Source organism: Podarcis raffonei, chromosome 12 (assembly GCF_027172205.1).
Source record: "Podarcis raffonei isolate rPodRaf1 chromosome 12, rPodRaf1.pri, whole genome shotgun sequence".
Lineage (NCBI taxonomy): Eukaryota > Metazoa > Chordata > Lepidosauria > Squamata > Lacertidae > Podarcis > Podarcis raffonei.
This window is the reverse complement of record NC_070613.1, coordinates 21,710,345-21,729,398: the sequence shown is the minus strand read 5'-3', so window position 1 is coordinate 21,729,398 and position 19,054 is coordinate 21,710,345. Positions and strand designations below refer to the sequence as shown.

The window sequence follows — 19,054 nt, the reverse complement described above, 5'->3', positions numbered from 1 at the left end:
CAAAACTTTTTAAATTAAATATTAACTTCTTAAGCATTTATCATGTCACAAAAATGCCTGCTACTGTTTTTATAGGTAAATACATATTAGATGCAACACAGAAAATTAAGCATGTTTATGTTCTGTTAACATCAGTGGGATTAAGACCCCATCACTTACACCAAGTTGCATGGGAGCAGTTTCCACACGGCATTTCTGCATACAACTGTGATGTGTCTGTGGATACCAGAACCAGGAAAAGGTCTAATGCTCACATCCCTAGGAGGGGCAGTGCTAATCAGGAGAAAATCTTTCCCCAGTCAAGTAGTTGCAATAATCATACATACACTGTAGTCACACTGGAAAACATTACAGGAAAACAGCTCCCACACATGTACCTGTGAAACGGGCCCAGAAATACTGGAGCTGAACATTGTATTTTCTAGATTATACCTGCAAAAATTATGAAACTCACATAAATTAACCAGAATGATGCATAATAATTTAAAATATATATAATAATAAAACCAAGTGGCAGATCCAAAGCCAGAGAGATGAAAACCAATGGTTTAGCTCACCTATGAATGGAATGCATGCCAAGGAATCACCAGGTGTGCTGGCGCTGGAAGCTTTCCTTTCTTCTATTATTTTTATATGGACCTCTCGACGTGCATCATTGGGCAACCAACAAGTAGTCTCCGGGGCTGGCTCTTGATCATTTACTGCTAAGATGTAGGACTGATGCCGCAAAGGCTGTGGTGTCTGATGGCCAGAAGGAGACTTTTCTCGCAAGACAACTGCTTCTGTATCCTCATCTACAACATCCCTTGGATGGCTCTCGGATTCTTTTATATTTTCCTTTTCAAACTCTTGAACCTTCTGTCTAATAGAGACATCCAAGTTAACAGAGGTAGTTAAATGCTCACTCATCTGTGGGACAAATTTGGCAGAAGCTAAACAGGTAGTAGGGGATAGAGTACTCGTGTCTATTTCTGTTTTGTGGCCTGGCACACTTTTTGCTTGTATCCTTGATTGTTGATTCAACAAACCACTGTTGTACACATGGTTTAGTTCTCTTTGGTCTGCGGTAGTAACACTATCCAGGCTCTGATTAAGGGAAAGCGACGGTTTTGCTGCATAGGGTACAGAAGTCTTCAATGAGTTGCTTCTTGTGCTTCTAGCTATTGAGTGAGATGATCTTTCCTGAAAAACGGTTGTAGGCTTTGAAGTTCCACCAGAGGTTGGCATATCTCTGGCAGGCTGCTGTGATTTTACATCAGGTGGAGCCTTCTGGAACTGTGGGGTTGACCCTAAGGCTCTGCTGTTTATTCGTCTACCATCTGAGCCATAAGCACCTGGAGCCACAGAAAAATTTGAGCCTCGAAGAGACAAGTGAAATGCATGCTGCCGGGGTCTCTCATAAATACCTCGCCGATCATCTTGCTCAGTAAAGCCAGTCCACTTGTTAGTCTTTTTTCTGTCTCTGTTTGAATCTGCAACAAGATTCTCAGTGTGAAAATTTTCTAATGTTTCACCCTGCTTTCCTAAATAGTCCCAAGACTGTGTCCTGTGATTCCGGGGGCTGATAGATGGTGAGGTTAGCGCATCTTGAGAGGCACTCCTTGGCCACTCCTTCAACAATATAGGATCTTCAAGTCTTTCCTGGGACACACTCCTTTGCCGTATCTGAATGGACTGTGGGACCCTATCATGAGAGGTGCTTCTGCGTCGTACCTGTGAAACACTGCGATTTGGTACCACTTGATTATAATCTGTTGTGTTCTGAGATGCTGCTCTTAAACTATCTAACCTTTCCTGTATGGTTCTGCAGCCATACATGTGCAAACGTCTATTATCAATGTACTCTTTGTAGGTTTTGTAATTTTTCCAGTCTATGGTTTGGTGGGCATTTGGAGAAGTGTAGTGATTGGTAGTGACAGAGGGAGAACCTGCACTTTGAGTAGGAGATCTAGTATTTGAGATCCCTTCTGGATGCCCTCCATAGCTTCCAGACTTGCTAGCTATTCCATTGGGATCTATTGGCCTTGTGAGTGGCGTCTGAGGAAGTACAATGGCAGTGGGCATTGGAGAAGGTGGTGATGTGGTTCGTGCTTTTGTTTTTATAGTGGTTTGTTCCTTAAGACCATATCTTACTTCCTCTATCCGATGTGATGGACCAGTATGATTTATTCTACAGGATGACAAGTCTACAGCCTTCTCGGAAGGCACAACAACAGTTCTTACAGTCTCGTTGTTGCAAACACAGACAGCTGTGTTAGATTTTGCAATATCTGTTGGGGATGGAGGCACTTGTATTTCCATTCTGTAGGCCTTTTCTGGTTGTGCTGATGTCCGTACAGGTCTACTAGCCGGCTGCTTACCAAGTGAAGAGTCAGGAGGTGCTTTCTCAATATCTTGTGCCTTGACAGAAGGTGGAGATGCTAACCGAGGATAACATATTGGTGGTGGTTCAGGTATGTTGCGGGCATTACCACTGTAAGCTTCATTGCCTTTCAGGTAGGCATCTTGGGAATATGCCTATACAAAGAGGATTCAAAAAGAAATGAAATTACTAAAAATGTGAATGTGAAATCATCACCATGTTACAGGGAGATGAATCCAGTAGACAGCTAAATCCCTTGAAGGGCAAGGACCTCTCATATGAAACAGCTCTTTGCTACAGGTAACTGTTCAAAGAACAAGAAGTGTCAAATGCCTTCGTTATTACTCCCTGGGTATGAAAATATACAATGGAAAGTCTCCACAAAGTATTTAGCGTGTTTTATATAAGTCAAACAGCAAATCCCAGCAACTAATGGCAGCTGATTAAGAGAACACAGAGATTTGTAAGCATAAACCCAAACCTAGTTATTTCTGTTCATACACATCCTCAAACCCAGCTTCACAAATTCCTCCTTTTGATCTTTTTTTATGCTGGAAGCTAAAATTATGCAGCAATCGACAGGTTAAATAAGGAATTCTGTTAGCCTCAGAAAATGTACAGCTCTTTGCCACACAGAGAAAACATATAGCCTATGTAAATACTATTGCATTCAATACCGATTGCTTTTCTAAAAGGTACAATTACTATATCTAATGGGAGTAGACAGGGGCAATGTCTTTGTTGGCAGCCAACGCCCACCCTCCTTCCAAATAATCTTACATGTTACTTATTCCATGAATTCCATACTACTCACAGCAGTGCCATTTTTTAACCCAAATACACCACCAACATACATGCTCAGGCAGCTATTTATAAGCACTTCCTTAGAGTGGAATGCAGACTATCACAAGCCATATATTCTTTAGGTGCTTCACAATTTCCATCTTACCTTGCATTTTAAGAACCTGACTCCTAAGGAAACCATTTGCTTTACATATTGCATGTTTCCCTTGCATCAAGACATTTCTGAAACCATCGTACAACTAACGATGCAAGATCTGCCCGGAACATACAAATGCTATTATTTTAGACTTTGCCATCACTTCCTTTAATGGCAATATGAAATTAAAAGAGCTGACAGCACACAGCTTGCCAATGCACAAATCTTTCCCAAACATTTTTTTTTTAACACAGCTTAGGTGTGGTATCATATTACAGCGTTTCCTGCTTAAATCATAACATGCTCCATTCAGCCAAATCAACATGCCCTGCCTTAGCATTAGACAGGTTGTAAAAGCCCAAATGCAGCCATAAACATTAGACTAAGAGCAAAGTGCTGAGGATGAGAAGGGCGAGGTACTTAAAACACACACACGGCTGCAATAAATATCACTGACAGCATTAGTTAAGTGCAAACGAAATATTAAAAGCAAACTGGCAAGAAATAAACCAAGTAACTAACAAAAACACAGGCACACATTAAAAGGTAACAGAATCAATATTACAACTGAGATTCAGCTAACCAGCAAATCTAGCTTGCTTTCAGCAACTTGCAGGCTTTAACAGTCCAGCATCTTGCAGATCTACCAAGAAACACATGCCTTACAAAAATCAGAGAAATGGCTACAGTACATTTCTTACCAGTGCTGTGACATCCTTTGAAAACTGCAGCTGGCAGAAAACAGGAAAACATAGTAAAAGCTGCTTATGGGTGTAAAGACAGAATTATGTGGTCATGTTGAAGCGGGATACACAGCAAGCTAAAAATACATCTACACCGATTTCTCTGGAAGATACCAAGAGAGGTAAAGGGCAGTGGAGCATAAACAATAACTTCAGCCTCCTTGTGAGCATGTCTGTCTCAGGCTTTTACCTGCTTCTTGCATTTATTCCCTAGCCTTCCAGAAAAAGAAAATACAGTTGTGCTGTGTTGCTTCAGTGCATCTTTTCTGCTGCAAACGGAGCCCTCTGGTTGTGCTACAAGGCGTCCCTTCTACTAGAGCAACATAACGGTCTTTCATCTCCCCTGAGCTGCTACCATCCCTGCTTCCAGATGACGAAACAAGGGTTTCATTATGCATTTAAAATCCATGCACCCCTTCCCCACATGCATCGGAACAGAACCAGAAGCTGTCAGCTGACTGCAGCTGCTTTCATACTCTACGTCTGACATTAGAAGGATGATTTCAGAATAATCCTCAGAGAAAAACAGCCTCCCCATGTGATCGTTTTCATTTTGTATATCTTTGGCGTTTCTTCAGAGACAGGCTGTGCTTCCAATTGCAAGGTGCATGCTAATACAGCTGTCTGATTTTTGCATGCTCTCTCATGACGGAAAATGGGGACTCTGCATTCGTGTACTTTTCAGATTAGGAGGGGGAAATAGGAAAGCAGACATAGACGCATGAAAAAGCAAGCTGTGGTACAGTCTAAGGAAACAACACATCCGCTCACACTCTGAAATATGCCAATACTGCCTCCCTAGTCCAATTTAGGCATATATACTCAGCCCAAATCTGCAGGTTTGCAAGATACCCTACTTAAAAACCACAAAAAATGCACCACATTAGCTCTGCCTGAATATATATATATAATCCGGGAATGACTAAAATGATAAATTACAGGAAATGAACCAGTTTTGTATTAATGAAGGGAAAGAAAATTCAAAAGTATATCAGAATATAGCATACTTCTTCTAGATAATTCTTTACTATATATTTTCATTATTTTTAAAGTCAATGAAAAGCATTTTTTTAAAAAAAGAAATATTCAATTTACAACTTCAAGTTCAAAGCTGTCTAATATAAAATAAATCCACAAGGATGCCATATACAGCAGGGGTGGGGAGCCTGTGGACTACAATTCCCATCAGCCTCAGCCAGCATGGACTGAGGGGAGTCTATAGTCCAGCAATCTATAGAGGTGCACAGGGTAAAGTCTTCCCAAGGCTGGTGCAAGGCATGGTACCTCCTGGGAAATCCGCTTCCTGTCCTCTTCTCTTCTTCTCTCCCCCTCACTTTTGATATGTTTTGCTGCTAATTTGGCAGCACGCCTATGCTTCCTCACTGTGGATTCACTCCTCTGAATGAGACATTCTAAGTGAGGTGGCTCAGGAAAGGACCTGCCCTGCCGCTGCTTTTCTTATGCTTCTAATTGTTTTTTAAAACAGGAATTTCTAGCCACCATGAAAAATGAGAGGCAGCAGTATGGGCAACCTCACTCAGAATACATCACTGGGGAAGGAACCCCCTTTGTCAGAGCAAGGCATGAATAGGGTGGGCACTCCAGTGACCCCAGAAAAAGCCAAACAGGTGACAGCATCTGAGGCAAGTGTGCGGGTGCCTGGGAGGCACTAATTCGCAGCCCAGTTTGTCCAATGGTAAGGCCACCCATAAGCCTTTCCACATTGTTAACGAGAGAGGCAAACCCAGATTAAAATCAGCTGAACTTGGATCCCACTAAAATCAATTGGACAAATTAATGACTTTGGTCTTATTGATTTCGATGCAAATTTACGGCATAATCCCGAATGAGGAGCAAAGTGGCCGAGTGACTATGATTCCAAAACCCTGCTGGCTTCATGCTGGTCAGGCTGGAGGTGGGCTTACCCTCTCTCCTCCCACACATGTAAGGTAATTTAAAACAAATAAAAGGGGGATTAAATATGTCCCTTTACTTATTCTACACATCTCCATTTCACTGGCCTCTCTCCGATGTCACTAGTGCCTATGGGCTAACCTGTGATTTATTTATTTTCATATCTGGAGCACAGGGGAAACACATCATGCCACAGAGGCTGTAAGAAGATACGGGCCTTATGCACCTCTAAAACAACCAGCTACGTCCTAACTTCTGGACCTGCCAAATGATATGTAGAACTGTAGAGCTGGAAGAGATCCCGGGGGTCATCTAGTCCAATCCCCTGCAATGAAGGAATCCTGCCCACAGCCACCCTTGGGTGGGCTCGAACCACCAACCTTCTGGATTACAGCCAAACGCACTGCCCCACTACACCATGAGGTTTCCGTGGACACTAATATGCTACTGAAGTTATGCAGTTTGACTTCACGATTCAAAGTACAAAAAATGTAGATGGTCCCGTAACTGTTTAGACCAAAAGTATCCTCACAGACCACAGAAGGCCATAAGCCTATCCACAAACAGACGCACAGCTATTCACTGTCACAACTGCTTCGGTTTATTGAAATGGACGCTAGCAAATTCTGAGCATGCCTGATAGAAGAAAACCTGGAGATTTCTAAGAGCAGCTGTGGTAGCATGTCCCCATAGCAACAAGCTGCGGAAATTAAGCTTCTAGCCAAGATCCAATTAAAACACACACAACTGAGGAGGCCGCACCCTCGGAGGGGAAAGGCCTCAAAGTAACTAGGGAATAAATAAATAAAAACCAAAGTAACTGGTGGGGGAAACCCGTCTAGGGTGTGTCCCTTTCAATGCACCCAGCCTCAAAACACTGGTAACGGAAAGAAATATTGTACATGGGTTATAGGCCTAGAAGGCCTTTCCATTTGTGCAATCTGAAGGTCTGAGGCCTACTGCTCGCTCTCAGGATCCTTGACCTTATAGATTGGCAGTAATGGACTTGCCACCCTGAACCTCATAAGTAGTGAATGCTTTACTAGTGGGAAGGGGAAGTTCATACTGTCTCGAAAAAAAGACAGTTCTAAGGCCTTTACTGAAAAAATCAAATTTGCACTTCCAACCATCCTTGATAGTTATCACACAGTATCCAATGCATCGTTTTAATTTAATTTTTTTAGTAGGATTTTAGTAGTAAATGGCCTTAAGGAGCGCCGGAGGAAACAGATGATTTAGGTCTGTTTCCAATCCGGTTTTTATTTATTTATAAAAGCATTTATATACCCCCATCTCATGTAAAACACCAAAGCGGTATGCAACAATGTATACAAATGAAACGAAACATAAAAGCACCACGAAAAATATACAGAACAATCATTAAAATGACTGCCTAATCCGCAGAAAAATTAAACTGAATAGGCCAGCTAGTATAAAGGGTCTTCAAGAAATGCCTGGGAGTTAATCTGAATCTCTTCTCGAAAAGTATTCTGTCTCCACACAAGATCGCCCTGGTGGATTATTTACACTGGGGAATGGATAAGGAGATTGAGACCCTATTGATTCTTATGGACCTCTCAGCGGCTTACAGTACCATTAACAATGGTTTTCTTCTGGGATGTCTTGATAGATTGGGTCTGGAGAGACTCAGGTTTTTTCCTGGCTTTAGAGCTTTGGTTTATACAGTTGCCCCAAGGTTCTATTCTATTCCCCATTTGAAAAACAACAACAGGAAACTGCTGGTGGATGAGGAATCATCCAGAGATTTGGGTTACTGACATCTGCAGGCAGATGACACACAACTCTATCTCAGATTTCCATCTGCTTATTTCAAGGAAGCGGTGGAAATCTTGCACAAGTGTCTGGAGGCAGTTTGGTACAAACGAAGGTGAACAAACTAAAATGAAATCCAGACAAGATGGAGGTGAGAAGACCACCTAATCTGGATGAAGAGATTAAACAGGTTATTATTGCAGGGTCCGGTTTGGCTCATTTCGGAGAGGCAGTCCTTCAGGTACTGTGATCTTGTGCTAAGACTTTATAAATGAAAACCTCTTGATTAACACATGCCATCCACTTTAAATGATCCAAAGCTTGCATAGAGAGCTTCGGAAGGGCATAAGAGCTAGGGAGATCGTCTTCTAGGGAACTATTTCTTACTATAGTCTTGTTTGCACATAACACTAATTAAACCATGAGTGTTTAGACGACATGTCTCTGGCTCATGTGCTTTCCCCTCTCCCTCTGTGGAGCTTTGGACTAACTATAGCATTACCATACGTCCGGGAAATTCCAGAAATTCCTCTTTTAGGGGGGGCCAACATGCCCATCCGGGGGGATTTTTAAATTTTAAAGGAAATGTCTGAGGTTTTTCGGGAGTGAGGAAAGAGGCTTGGGCCGTCCTTTCTTTCTTTTTTTCTCTTCAAGATATGGCAACCCTAACTAACTATAGCTTGCTTGTTGTTATGTCTGAACTCAGACAAACTTCGGTTAGTGCCAACTACAGCTTACTGAAACAAGGCAACTTCAAATTATAACTGTAAAAAAAAAGCTAAGATTAACCACAGGTCATAGTTAAAACACAACACTGAACTGTGGTTAGTTAAAAATAGAAGTTTTTTGTCTCTCTTGGTCACACAGGAGAAGAGGAAGTGGGTCTGGAGGATTATGAGCTTGAGGTTTGCTGCAGCTTGTCTTTGATTTAAACCATGATTTAGCATTACATGTGAATACAGCGTGAATTCATGGAATGATGGAGTATTCCTCCCCAAAGCAATCAGCGAATTGGCAGAAATGCCACACCTTTAACATATGAATCGGACTCTCAACCCAGAACGCCTATTATCTGCCAAAGGTACAATTCTCTTCCAGCACAGTCTGCAATATATATTTTAAAGGAATAGGAATGTAGCATAGGTGTTCCTCTGCAATCTAGGAAAACCAAGTAACCTAACTGAGAAATAAGCATCCATTCATTTAATAATGGGCACAACCATAATGTGTCTAGCAAAGGGGAAATCCTTTCCTTCCAATTCATATTGGACTTTAAAGTCCAATTCATATTCTTTAAAAGAGTGGTGACAATGACATAGAAGAATGCATTCAACCAACAGTTTCCCCTTTCTTCATTTTGTTGCAACAGTTTATTTCGGCAAAAGATAAGACACAGTTTTTCTACTGTTTTCGGAATGACTTTAGTCTTGGTAAGACACATAAAAGCTGGGCAGAGTCATCTTTAAAAGTAAAGTAATTTCCATTGGTTTTGAAAATCCCCACAAGAATACCTATGTCACTCAAAGAGGCCAGACTGGTGCCACTGTATATTGGAAATGGCCCTTAGGGTCCTGTTTTCAGCACTTTATTTTAAAACCACAAATGCTAAGATGTGCCTTTAATTTGCTGAAATGAAACCTTAAATCAAAACAATATCACTTTCAGCAAGGTGATGTGAAGGCACCTATCAGTTTTGCAGGCAACAAGTGTTCTTCAACAAACCTGAATGGTTTTAAACTTTTTAAAACAGTTTAAAATGTATCATTTCTTTCCTGTCTATTAAATATTTTTGTACATGTCCACCTTGCTCTCTATTTCACCACCGTGTCTTAAAATATACCCAGAGTTCTTCCACATTCTTTTTTTTACAGTGGGCTGTAGGACACCTTGAGCCCTCGTTTAGAAGAGGCATCTAACAAAGTTACTAAACAAAATGTAATAGTTCTATAAATAAATAAATCATCCCCTTTATTACAGATAAAATATAGATTCACTTTGAGGATTGATTTACACTTCGGGTAGCAAGCTTAAGTGTAGAGCTATTAAAGCGTATAAAGGAAAATGCATGTTACCAGATGTACACAAGACACACAATAAGAGCCTCAACTAAATCATATTAACATCCATTTTCACTAGCATTTAATAAAGAGGAGGGATTGCTTCTGAGTAATGGATGCCTTAACAAGGAAAAGAACTACTGCGGTTTTTCCTGGCAGCTGTCTAACTGTATGGCTGGGCCCTATACAGGCCATTTACTTGCAGTATGATAATTAAGGAGAAGCATTATTAGCCCCTCTCCTCCCTTTTAAATGCTCAATTTGGGTTTACTGTAAATGTTTCATGTGTTCTGTTAAAACAGACTTTCTACAAGATTTTATGCTTGAAATGCTATCCTATAAAAAAAGTCCACTTAAAATGTCCCAACATCTATCCTGCATTTGGATAAGAGTCCTCTTGCATTATGGTAAAGGTAAAGGTACCCCTGCCCGTACGGGCCAGTCTTGACAGACTCTAGGGTTGTGCGCCCATCTCACTCAAGAGGCCGGGGGCCAGCGCTGTCCGGAGACACTTCCGGGTCACATGGCCAGCGTGACAAAGCTGCATCTGGCGAGCCAGCGCAGCACACGGAAACGCCGTTTACCTTCCCGCCAGTAAGCGGTCCCTATTTATCTACTTGCACCCAGGGGTGCTTTCGAACTGCTAGGTTGGCAGGCGCTGGGACCGAGCAGCGGGAGTGCACCCCGCCACGGGGATTCGAACCGCCGACTTTCGATCGGCAAGCCCTAGGCGCTGAGGCTTTTACCCACAGCGCCACCCGCATCCCGTCTTGCATTATGAGGTAACCTTTATTTCCTTAGTTGTTGTATTGCTTTTGTTTCTAATTTCAAAGTACCGTATTTTTTCCGTGTATAAGACTAGGGGGGGTTTTACCCAAAAAATTGGTTTAAAATTGGAGCTCATCTTATACACAGGTAGTGCTGAGGGGTGTTTTCTTATTTTGGAGTCCCCAAAAATAGGGGGTGTCTTATACATGGGGTGTCTTATACACGGAAAAATATGGTATACCAGAACCTGTTGTAAGATGCCTTGAGTCTTGTTTTAGAAAAAGGTTATATAAGAAATTTAATACACAAACCAAACATTTTTGCAGTAAAACCTGGTGTTTACTGCCTATAACTTGGTCCAGTTCTAGCTCTTTGGGTCAACATTTAAAGCATTCAAATTTAAAGCATATGATGCCTCCTCCTAACTTAAGAGCCAAAGTACGGTAATCTCATTTCTCTCCCCCCACTTCCCATTGCACTTGTTCTCTGTGGTTGAAACCAGTTAACACAGTATACTGAAGTCCTGCTTCAGTGAAAAGGCCACAATAATTTTAGTTTGAATTAACAAGAAATAGAGCTAGCACAGTGAACTACTTTAACCCAAAATGAATTCACACTGCTGCAAAGGCAAGGAAGAGTGGCTGCAATTAGCTCTCTCCTTGCTAGGAACATGCGATGAAGGAAGAGGTCTCTATGTACCTCTGCTTGTATGAACTCCTGAAAAATTGAAGCCAATCAGAGAGAGGTGGGTTTGAATGCACACATTCTCCTTTAAGAGAATGACAATTGGCCCTTACTTGTAACAAAGTCCCAGTGAAAGCAATGGAACTTGTATCTAACTTCCAAGTGGAAGAAAACAAAAAACAAAACAAAAACAAAATTTTGACCTGAACGGGTTCCTTCAGTCCAACTTTTAAAATGAATTTCAATTTCTTGCTTGAAGAGCAGCTCATTCATTACTGGCCTTTGTGCACCCATTTTTGCTGAAGATTATTTCCACCACAGGTATTTCCACCAACTCAGATCAGAGCGTGGCTTTAGATTTTATTCATTGCCATGTACTGCATTTCAGTGGTTTGTGGTTTAGGTTCCTTCAAGCATTCAAAGGGTAGGAAGGCTCCCCTTCCCCACATTTTCATTTCATATACAGTTGTACCTTGGTTGTCGAACGCCTTGGTACTCGTACGTTTTGTTTCCCAAATGCCGCAAACCCGGAAGCGAGTGTTCCAGTTTGCAAACATTCTTTGGAACCCGAGCATCCGACGCTGCTTCCATGGCTTCCAATTGAGAGCAGGAAGCTCCTGCAGCCAATCGGAAGCCGCGCCCTGGTTTTCAAATGTTTTCGGAAATTGAACAGACTTCCAGAACAGATTCCATTTGAGAACCAATGTACGACTGTATGCTTATTCTTAACCGTGTGTGTTTCTAGAACTAATGAAACAACAAATTAAGAAAAGAAGAAATGGACATTACAACTATAGTAGTAGCATTATTCGGCTTACTCAAGAGCTTGGTTAAAGAGCCAAAAGTTTTCTGGGGTGCTTACAGCCATCTTACTTTATTTTCTATTTCAGAAGTATAACTTACCAGCTGAAGGATGTCTTCATCTTTTGGCATCACACTAAGTTCTAGCATGCTGTCACTGTGAGAGAGGAGGAAACATATTGGTATATTAATAAAAAATAAAATACTGTACTAACCAATTGATAGGAAATTTAATTGCTAGCTAACATATAAAGAGTTGCATTGATTATCTCAGGAGTCACTCTTTCTCAACAACCAGCACTGAATATAATGCTCTTTTTCCTCTTTACTCCCATGGATTGTTATTCTCCTTCAAATCACGCCTCAAATTCTATGCAGAAAAAAATATGTCAGTTGCCACTTGTAATGTGCGGCACAAGTGTTTTTAGAATCAAAAGCACACAGATCAAGTAGCTGATATGCACAGTGCCTGTCTTATCCATGTACTCACTATGAGAACATACACTTGCACCCTTAACAATACGGACACTTTTATCCTACATGGAGATTGATTATCCATGTAGATTATTTTTTACATATGGGGCAAAGAGCTAACATTGGTCTTCCAGATGTTGCTGGTATGGCTGCAAGGAGGAAACTGGGAACTTTTGCTTCCAAGTTTGGTTAACTGCAGTTTAGTGTGCCATCTGAATCCAAAATACGATTAATGTCAACTAAGGTTCCAGTTAAACAAGCTATTTTCATAATCCATGGTTTGAAGTTGGCATGTTTTGTAATCCATAGTTTGTCCAGATTCAGATACCGTGATAAACTGTGGTTAACAGAAAATGGAAGCAAAAACTCCCAAACTTCTCTTCATCAGTGGTTGTGGGGAAGCGTACAAGCCCAAGGCTTGCTGCAGCTTGTTCTCATCTCACTGGTTTAGTGTGATGTTCAGACACAGCCCCTGTGTATGTCAGGTACAGATATTTATCAGCAAAACATTCTCAGAAACAAATACAGTATTAGATTCAATTTCCCATCACCACCAAAAAGCTGCTAATAAAATAACTTTTCCTAAATAATTGTTAAGCATTCTAAACTGCTCATGGAATAATACCAACAAATGTCAAGCCCTTATGGAAATTCTATAAGCCATCTTCTTAACAAGCTTTATCTTCCTGCAGTATGGTCATATGAAATGTCACCCACAGAATGGATATGAAAGATTGAACATAATTGTCGATTTTCGTAACAATAATATGAGGTGTAGCCTTATGAATTAATTGCTATGTAGAGCACTGATCAAATACATAACTTGCTTTTACTTTTACATCTGCTGCTCAGTCAAAGTTGGCTAGGTGTCAAAAGTATAAAAAACTTCACAATGACATTATCCACAGCACATCCCTACACTTTCAGTGGGTTGTATCCAATTGGTGTCCCTCTGCTGATGGAAGGTGTTTGATCCCAGGAAGCTCTGGTCAGTAGAACACCGATTGTGGTGAACTTCTGAGAGTCTCCCTCTTCCATGCAGTTTCTGTGCCACCTCCCACACTGTGCCACTTAAGTTTTGGGGGTGCAGGAGCTACAAGGGGATGGAAAATCATCAGAGATCACCTCAGTCCTTGTGCAGCTGATGGAAGGCCCTGCTGGATCTGTCAAGGGCTGGCCAATCCTACACTGCGGAATGAGTTGAACTGGATTTACTCATTCTATGATTCTGATTATCTTGGTAAAAACAGACAAGCCATGCCCCAATCACCTTTCTCAAAACAAACTACATGGAATTTAAAATTATGCAGATTACAGACACCCATACTTACGTGTTTTGAATTAAAGCAATTACTTGAGAATATGTCTTCCCTATAACACTTTCCCCATTCACTTTTATAATTCTGTCACCTGCAGAAAAAAAAATACACAGAAAAAAAGGAGATATATCCAGACCACTGTTTTCTTCATTAACGGAAGCTGAGAACCCGTTCAAGTATTACAAAGAAAAACAAAGCAGAAATATTTCAGATGTGTGACTTACAAATAATCCCCAAGAATGAAATCCACAAGTTTAATTAGGAACTTCATGCATTCATAAGCCCTACTTGTTATAAGAGGAGCAGGGAAAGCACAAACAAATGACACTCTTTCCATCTCTTTCTAATAATATGTGAACCATTTATGACTTTCTAAACCCTACGGGTTGGAGCCAAACTTATCTTTGGAAGGGGCTGAGATTCAGCAGAAGTTCCCATTGGAGGAGTGATTCTTACTGATTTCCTATTCCCCCGGCAGACCACAGTGCCACCTCCCACACTGGTCCCTGGTGCTCTGGAGCATCTTTACAGGGGACTGCAGAGAGGATCAGCAAAAATCACATCATCCTACTGCCTTCAGCAGAGCATCCCATGGATGGAGTCCCACCCACAGGTAATCAGGTCTGGATCCAGCACATAACATCTTCCTTCCATAATGACAACCGAATCCCAAACGTTTCAGTAAGAGCTGAATGGGTTGAAACTCCCAACTAATTTAAAATTTTACTTCCTTACATAAACACACACCCTAACAACTTCCTTGGAAGTTGGAACACTCATGACATCACACCAGCCCAGCCAATCAGATATGTATAAGTAAGGTAACGGTTACCTGTGCATAATCCCGCTTCAAAAGCAGGCCCTCCTTCTTTAACCTGCTTAACAAATATGGTGTCCATCGGCTCCAATCTGTTTCGTGGCTTCCCTAAAAGAAAATTACAAATAGTCATTACTAGGGATTGGAAAGATTAATTATACCTCATTCTTCTTTATGTTAAATAATAGGATTCAAATAATTTTAATTCATCTGACAATCAGAGAATTAGCATCTGCTCTGTTTAAAGCAAGAGAACACGACATGTTTTACAGATGCATGGAAAATATTTGAGCCGTCTTTGTAAAAACCATTCATAGAGCTAGGGCTTTTTGTTTCTAGCCAGAACTCAGGAGGGTGCCACTGCCATTATAAGAGAGGGAGGAAGGTGAGTTTGGGCACCTATTTTTCTAGAAAAATAGCTCTGGGAATAGCTGTAGCACAAGAAACCTTATTTTTCACAACTGTATTGTGTGTACTATCTTTCATCGCCATTCATACCTCATCTATTCTAATGGGATCTCGTGACTATACATAGTGAAATCATAATTACAAACATAATAGCCAATATTCCGAAAACTGCCAAAACTTTGCAGACTCTTAAGGGAACTGAAATGGAATCAAGAGCCAATTACATTATGATGTTTATATGTAATATTTTTGGCAAAACTAATGTCAAGAGGTTCAAAATTGTTGCACGTTAAAGCCCACAGGGCCAATGTGGAAAAAGTGTCTATAAGACCATAAGAAGAGGCCTGTTGGATCAGGCCAAAGATCCATCTGTTCCAGCATCCTGTTGCTACAGTGGCCACCCAAAAAACGTTTTGAAAAATACATGGAATTTGGCATAGCTCACTGTCGCCATCTAATGCCACATTTGTATACTGCACTTTACAACACATTTAAAATGTTTTCTTTGCAGCTGTATAGCTGAGTCCTCTGTCTCAAACTCACTATGCTGCGTTTCCCCCAACTCCTCATCTACAACATGGAGATAATGCTACTGGCCTGTCTTTCAGTGCTGTTGCAAATTTTCCTGACACATGAGAAATGCTTTGAACACTATGAAAGTGCTATAGAAATGGTAAGTATTATTTAATATTACTGAAGTACACCAGGCTGAGTTTATTCATTCGTATTTTCTATGAAAAGGTTAACATTTTCTGATGGAACCTGCTGAACAGCAACTGAATTCCAAAATTATATCAAATCCTGCTGTTTTATCTTCCTTGCACTTAAAAAAACCACACCAACCAAAACCGCTAAGAAAGAACAATGCACAATAGAACAACAGAATGGAATGGCAAGGTAGATCTTTTGAGGTGTTCTATGGGAGAAATACGAGTAAATAAAAAGCCACAGTATCCATGTAGTCTGGGGAAGCTGACCCAAGTGAATATGATTTAAGAAAGTAAGAGCCCAGATAGATCAGACTATCCTGCTCTCTACAACAGTCCACCAGTTGCTTCTGGGAAGCTCAGAAACAGAATGAAGGCCCCGGCATTCAGTGGCAAATGGTCTCTGAGCCTGATATCATGGCTAATCATCATTGTGACTGTGCTATCCTCAGGAATTTGTCTAATCACTTCAAAAGCCACCTAAGCTAGTCAACACCCATCATAACATGGGCAGTCAATCAAATAACTCAATTATGTCTTGCATGAAGCGCTTTCTCCTACCAGTCCTAACTACGTCAATCAATTTCATAAGATGACTCCAAGTTAAAGAATTATGAGCTGGGTTATAAAACTTATTTGTATCCACTTTCTCCACACCCTATTCTATGAAGTGATATACCAGTGGGAAACTATGAAGATCATCTCAGGTGGTGAAGTACGCAACTAACAAAGATAAGAGTTTAACAACTGCTTGTTAGAAGGGATTTTCTGTTGTTGTGAACGTCAATGTTTCGTTTCTGGATGTTGTTTTTGAGCACAGGATATGAACAGCAGAACAAGGAACAACAATGTAACTAGAGGAATTAACTCAAGAGAAGGATCTGGAGAAGTTTAAATACAGTATCGGTAATTCAGACTTGTTTATTTACAACCAAGCTTATGCAAGATACGTAGGAGCATCTACAAAGGTTTGAAATAATGACCTCTTTTCCTAAAGAGCCATGCAATAACACTCAGTTAATAAGACCGTGTTGGCTTAACATTCTGAAAATTTCCTTTTTCAGTGGACTTCATTTAAAAAAGATCCACTTTTATTTATAAAGCAAACACATAATTCAAGCAACGGGTAGGGTCCTCCACTACACTTGAGGACAGTAGAGTGGTTATGGAGAAGGCAAGCAAGCACCATGGCACACGCAGCTTTGCAACAGAAGGGTATGGCCAGGGGGAATAGCTGAGGAGCTGCCACCACTGTCCCCCGTGTCTGCTGCCTGAGACAAGAAGCTTCACTCTGCACAGGTAGCACCAGCACTGAAAGGAAGTCATTAATGCAACTGAGGCAGCAGAAATCTCCCTGATTAGTTACCATTACTGAAAGAGAGAAGCAGCAACAAGAATAACTTTTCTGCCAAATGTTTGATGGAGTATCTGCTCTACTGGGTCTACTGACTTCAAGCAATTGTTATGTCCTTCAATCTAGAAAGCCGGGGGCCAGTATTTCACAAAGCTTACATCTAACAGCTTAACTGTTATTTATGAAAAAAGAAAGAGGGAGAGAAAACAGGAGCGCATCCCTGGTCCCAGTCCTTGAATGACACTGATTTGGTACTTTATTCAACAGATCTCTCTCCCTCCCTCTGTGTGTTTGTGTGTTTGCGTGTGTAATTATAGCTATGAAGTAATAGGGTGGAAAGCATGCAGAAAATGAAAATGATTCCAGACTGTTTAGAAAGACCTCAACATGAAAGACTTTTACTGCAAAGGAAGGGAGGCAGTGATGACATTTCTGAAACTCCACATTATGGTATTTGTTTTCAACTAATTGCACACCACCCTGGAATCTATTTTGATGCAGGGTGATTTAGACATTCCATAAAGAAATAAACGAACGTTTGCAGGGTATGGTATATAAACAAGTCAAAAAGCCCCACGTGCATCAAGTTAAGAGTTATAGCAACCTGTGTCAGTTCCAGATTTGGGGCACTGGAAAACATGTTTGCGGTTGGACCTCTTCCTTGACGTTACTGTTGCCTGTTTGCTTGTCTTCCTCTCTCTGGAAAAAAAGCCACCCAGAGGGCAGGTACCACAGCTGCTAGGTCATATTGTGCCATACACTAATTTGTTGCAAATGCAGAACCATCAAGAGGGCTAGAAGAGTGGAAACGGATGCGCCTTCTCACTTTGCTCTTGTCATCGCTTGCAGGTGAATAAGCAGCAATAGCAAGATGGAAGTGGTCGTCTGGGGGTCCCTGGAAGATCCACAGTGGGCCCCTCAGGTGTGTGTGCCTTCCAATGTGTTCAACCATTCCTAACATTGGGACTCCTTCCCTAGTGGTATCTTCATAGATACCCCCAAATCTGTCAGGTGAGAAGGCGCCGTATGTGATGCCAGGAGCAACCTCTTTGTTAAATATGTCTATATTGTACTTTTATAGTGTTAATTTTTGAAATGGTAATGCCTATCAGTGATATGATGTCTGTCTGTTTGTCTGTCTCTTTCTCTCTTTTCCCCTTCAAGTATTTCTGAGCAGAATATGCCAGAGGGGAGCAGCTTCTGCCTTTCATATGACATGATACTAGCCCAAGCTCCTACCGTCTGGTATATCTGAAATAAACAGGCATTCAGCCTATGGATTTACTGGAAATATACACTGTTACACCAGCTAAAGATTAATAAGTGGACATAAAAGAAACTTAATCCTAGTCTGGACAGAATAAAAAAAATAGTATGTACAAGCCTTTCATACAAACTCTAGGGCATCTACAATATTGTAAACCCAGGTGCTTCATTGTGCAGGAAAAAAATTGCAATTAGACAGTTAATTTAATGGTTTGCTCTTCAAGAAAATGGAGCAGCTCCAATGTATTCTGTAAAAAAAACCACAGATTGACTAGAGCAGCAGCAAAGATGAGACTTAGCAGTTCACATGGCATGAGTAGTGTTCACCAATAGAGGGGAAAAGAGGAAATTGAAATGATGGTAGTTGCTATGGATACCGCCACACAAAAATCAGAAGGCAAATTGGAAGGAACAAGAGTATCAGAACACTGAGTGATAAGTGCCAAAAATATCTTGCGGGGATTATCTACAGTTAACACACTACTAGGTAAGATGAATCTCTTCTACTTAAGTGGAAAAACTATGTATTTCTTAGGTTCTCAAAATGATTAAGCCACAGTAACTTGTACACGAACCATTTATCTGTTAAGACTAAAGCAAATGTATAACTCAGTTCATCATAAATATATGAAATGTATACATCTCTGAGGATTTGAATAGAAGTTTA

General features: G+C 40.9%; 1 protein-coding gene and 1 long non-coding RNA gene across 9 annotated transcripts in view; one reads left to right on the top strand and one right to left on the bottom strand.

Moving 5' to 3' along the window:
• Window positions 1-19,054, bottom strand: part of ARHGAP21 (Rho GTPase activating protein 21) — a 104,013-nt gene that overhangs the window by 27,813 nt on the left and 57,146 nt on the right. For 5 of the 8 annotated variants that reach the window (XM_053359623.1, XM_053359626.1, XM_053359625.1 and 2 more), the window contains exons 4-8: window positions 14,668-14,760; window positions 13,848-13,926; window positions 12,145-12,199; window positions 4,004-4,033; window positions 558-2,517 (exon numbers count right to left, since the gene is read on the bottom strand). In XM_053359623.1, the coding sequence (XP_053215598.1) occupies window positions 558-2,517; window positions 4,004-4,033; window positions 12,145-12,199; window positions 13,848-13,926; window positions 14,668-14,760 (2,217 nt within the window). Of the gene's footprint in view, window positions 1-557; window positions 2,518-4,003; window positions 4,034-7,553; window positions 7,703-12,144; window positions 12,200-13,847; window positions 13,927-14,667; window positions 14,761-19,054 lie in introns of those variants that run through there. The other 3 variants (XM_053359630.1, XM_053359624.1, XM_053359629.1) reach the window with 3 other exon arrangements.
• Window positions 7,764-16,710, top strand: LOC128398490 (uncharacterized). The gene is made up of 4 exons (XR_008327143.1): window positions 7,764-7,847; window positions 8,733-8,813; window positions 15,572-15,733; window positions 16,588-16,710. It is a non-coding gene; the product is annotated as an uncharacterized LOC128398490 (long non-coding RNA).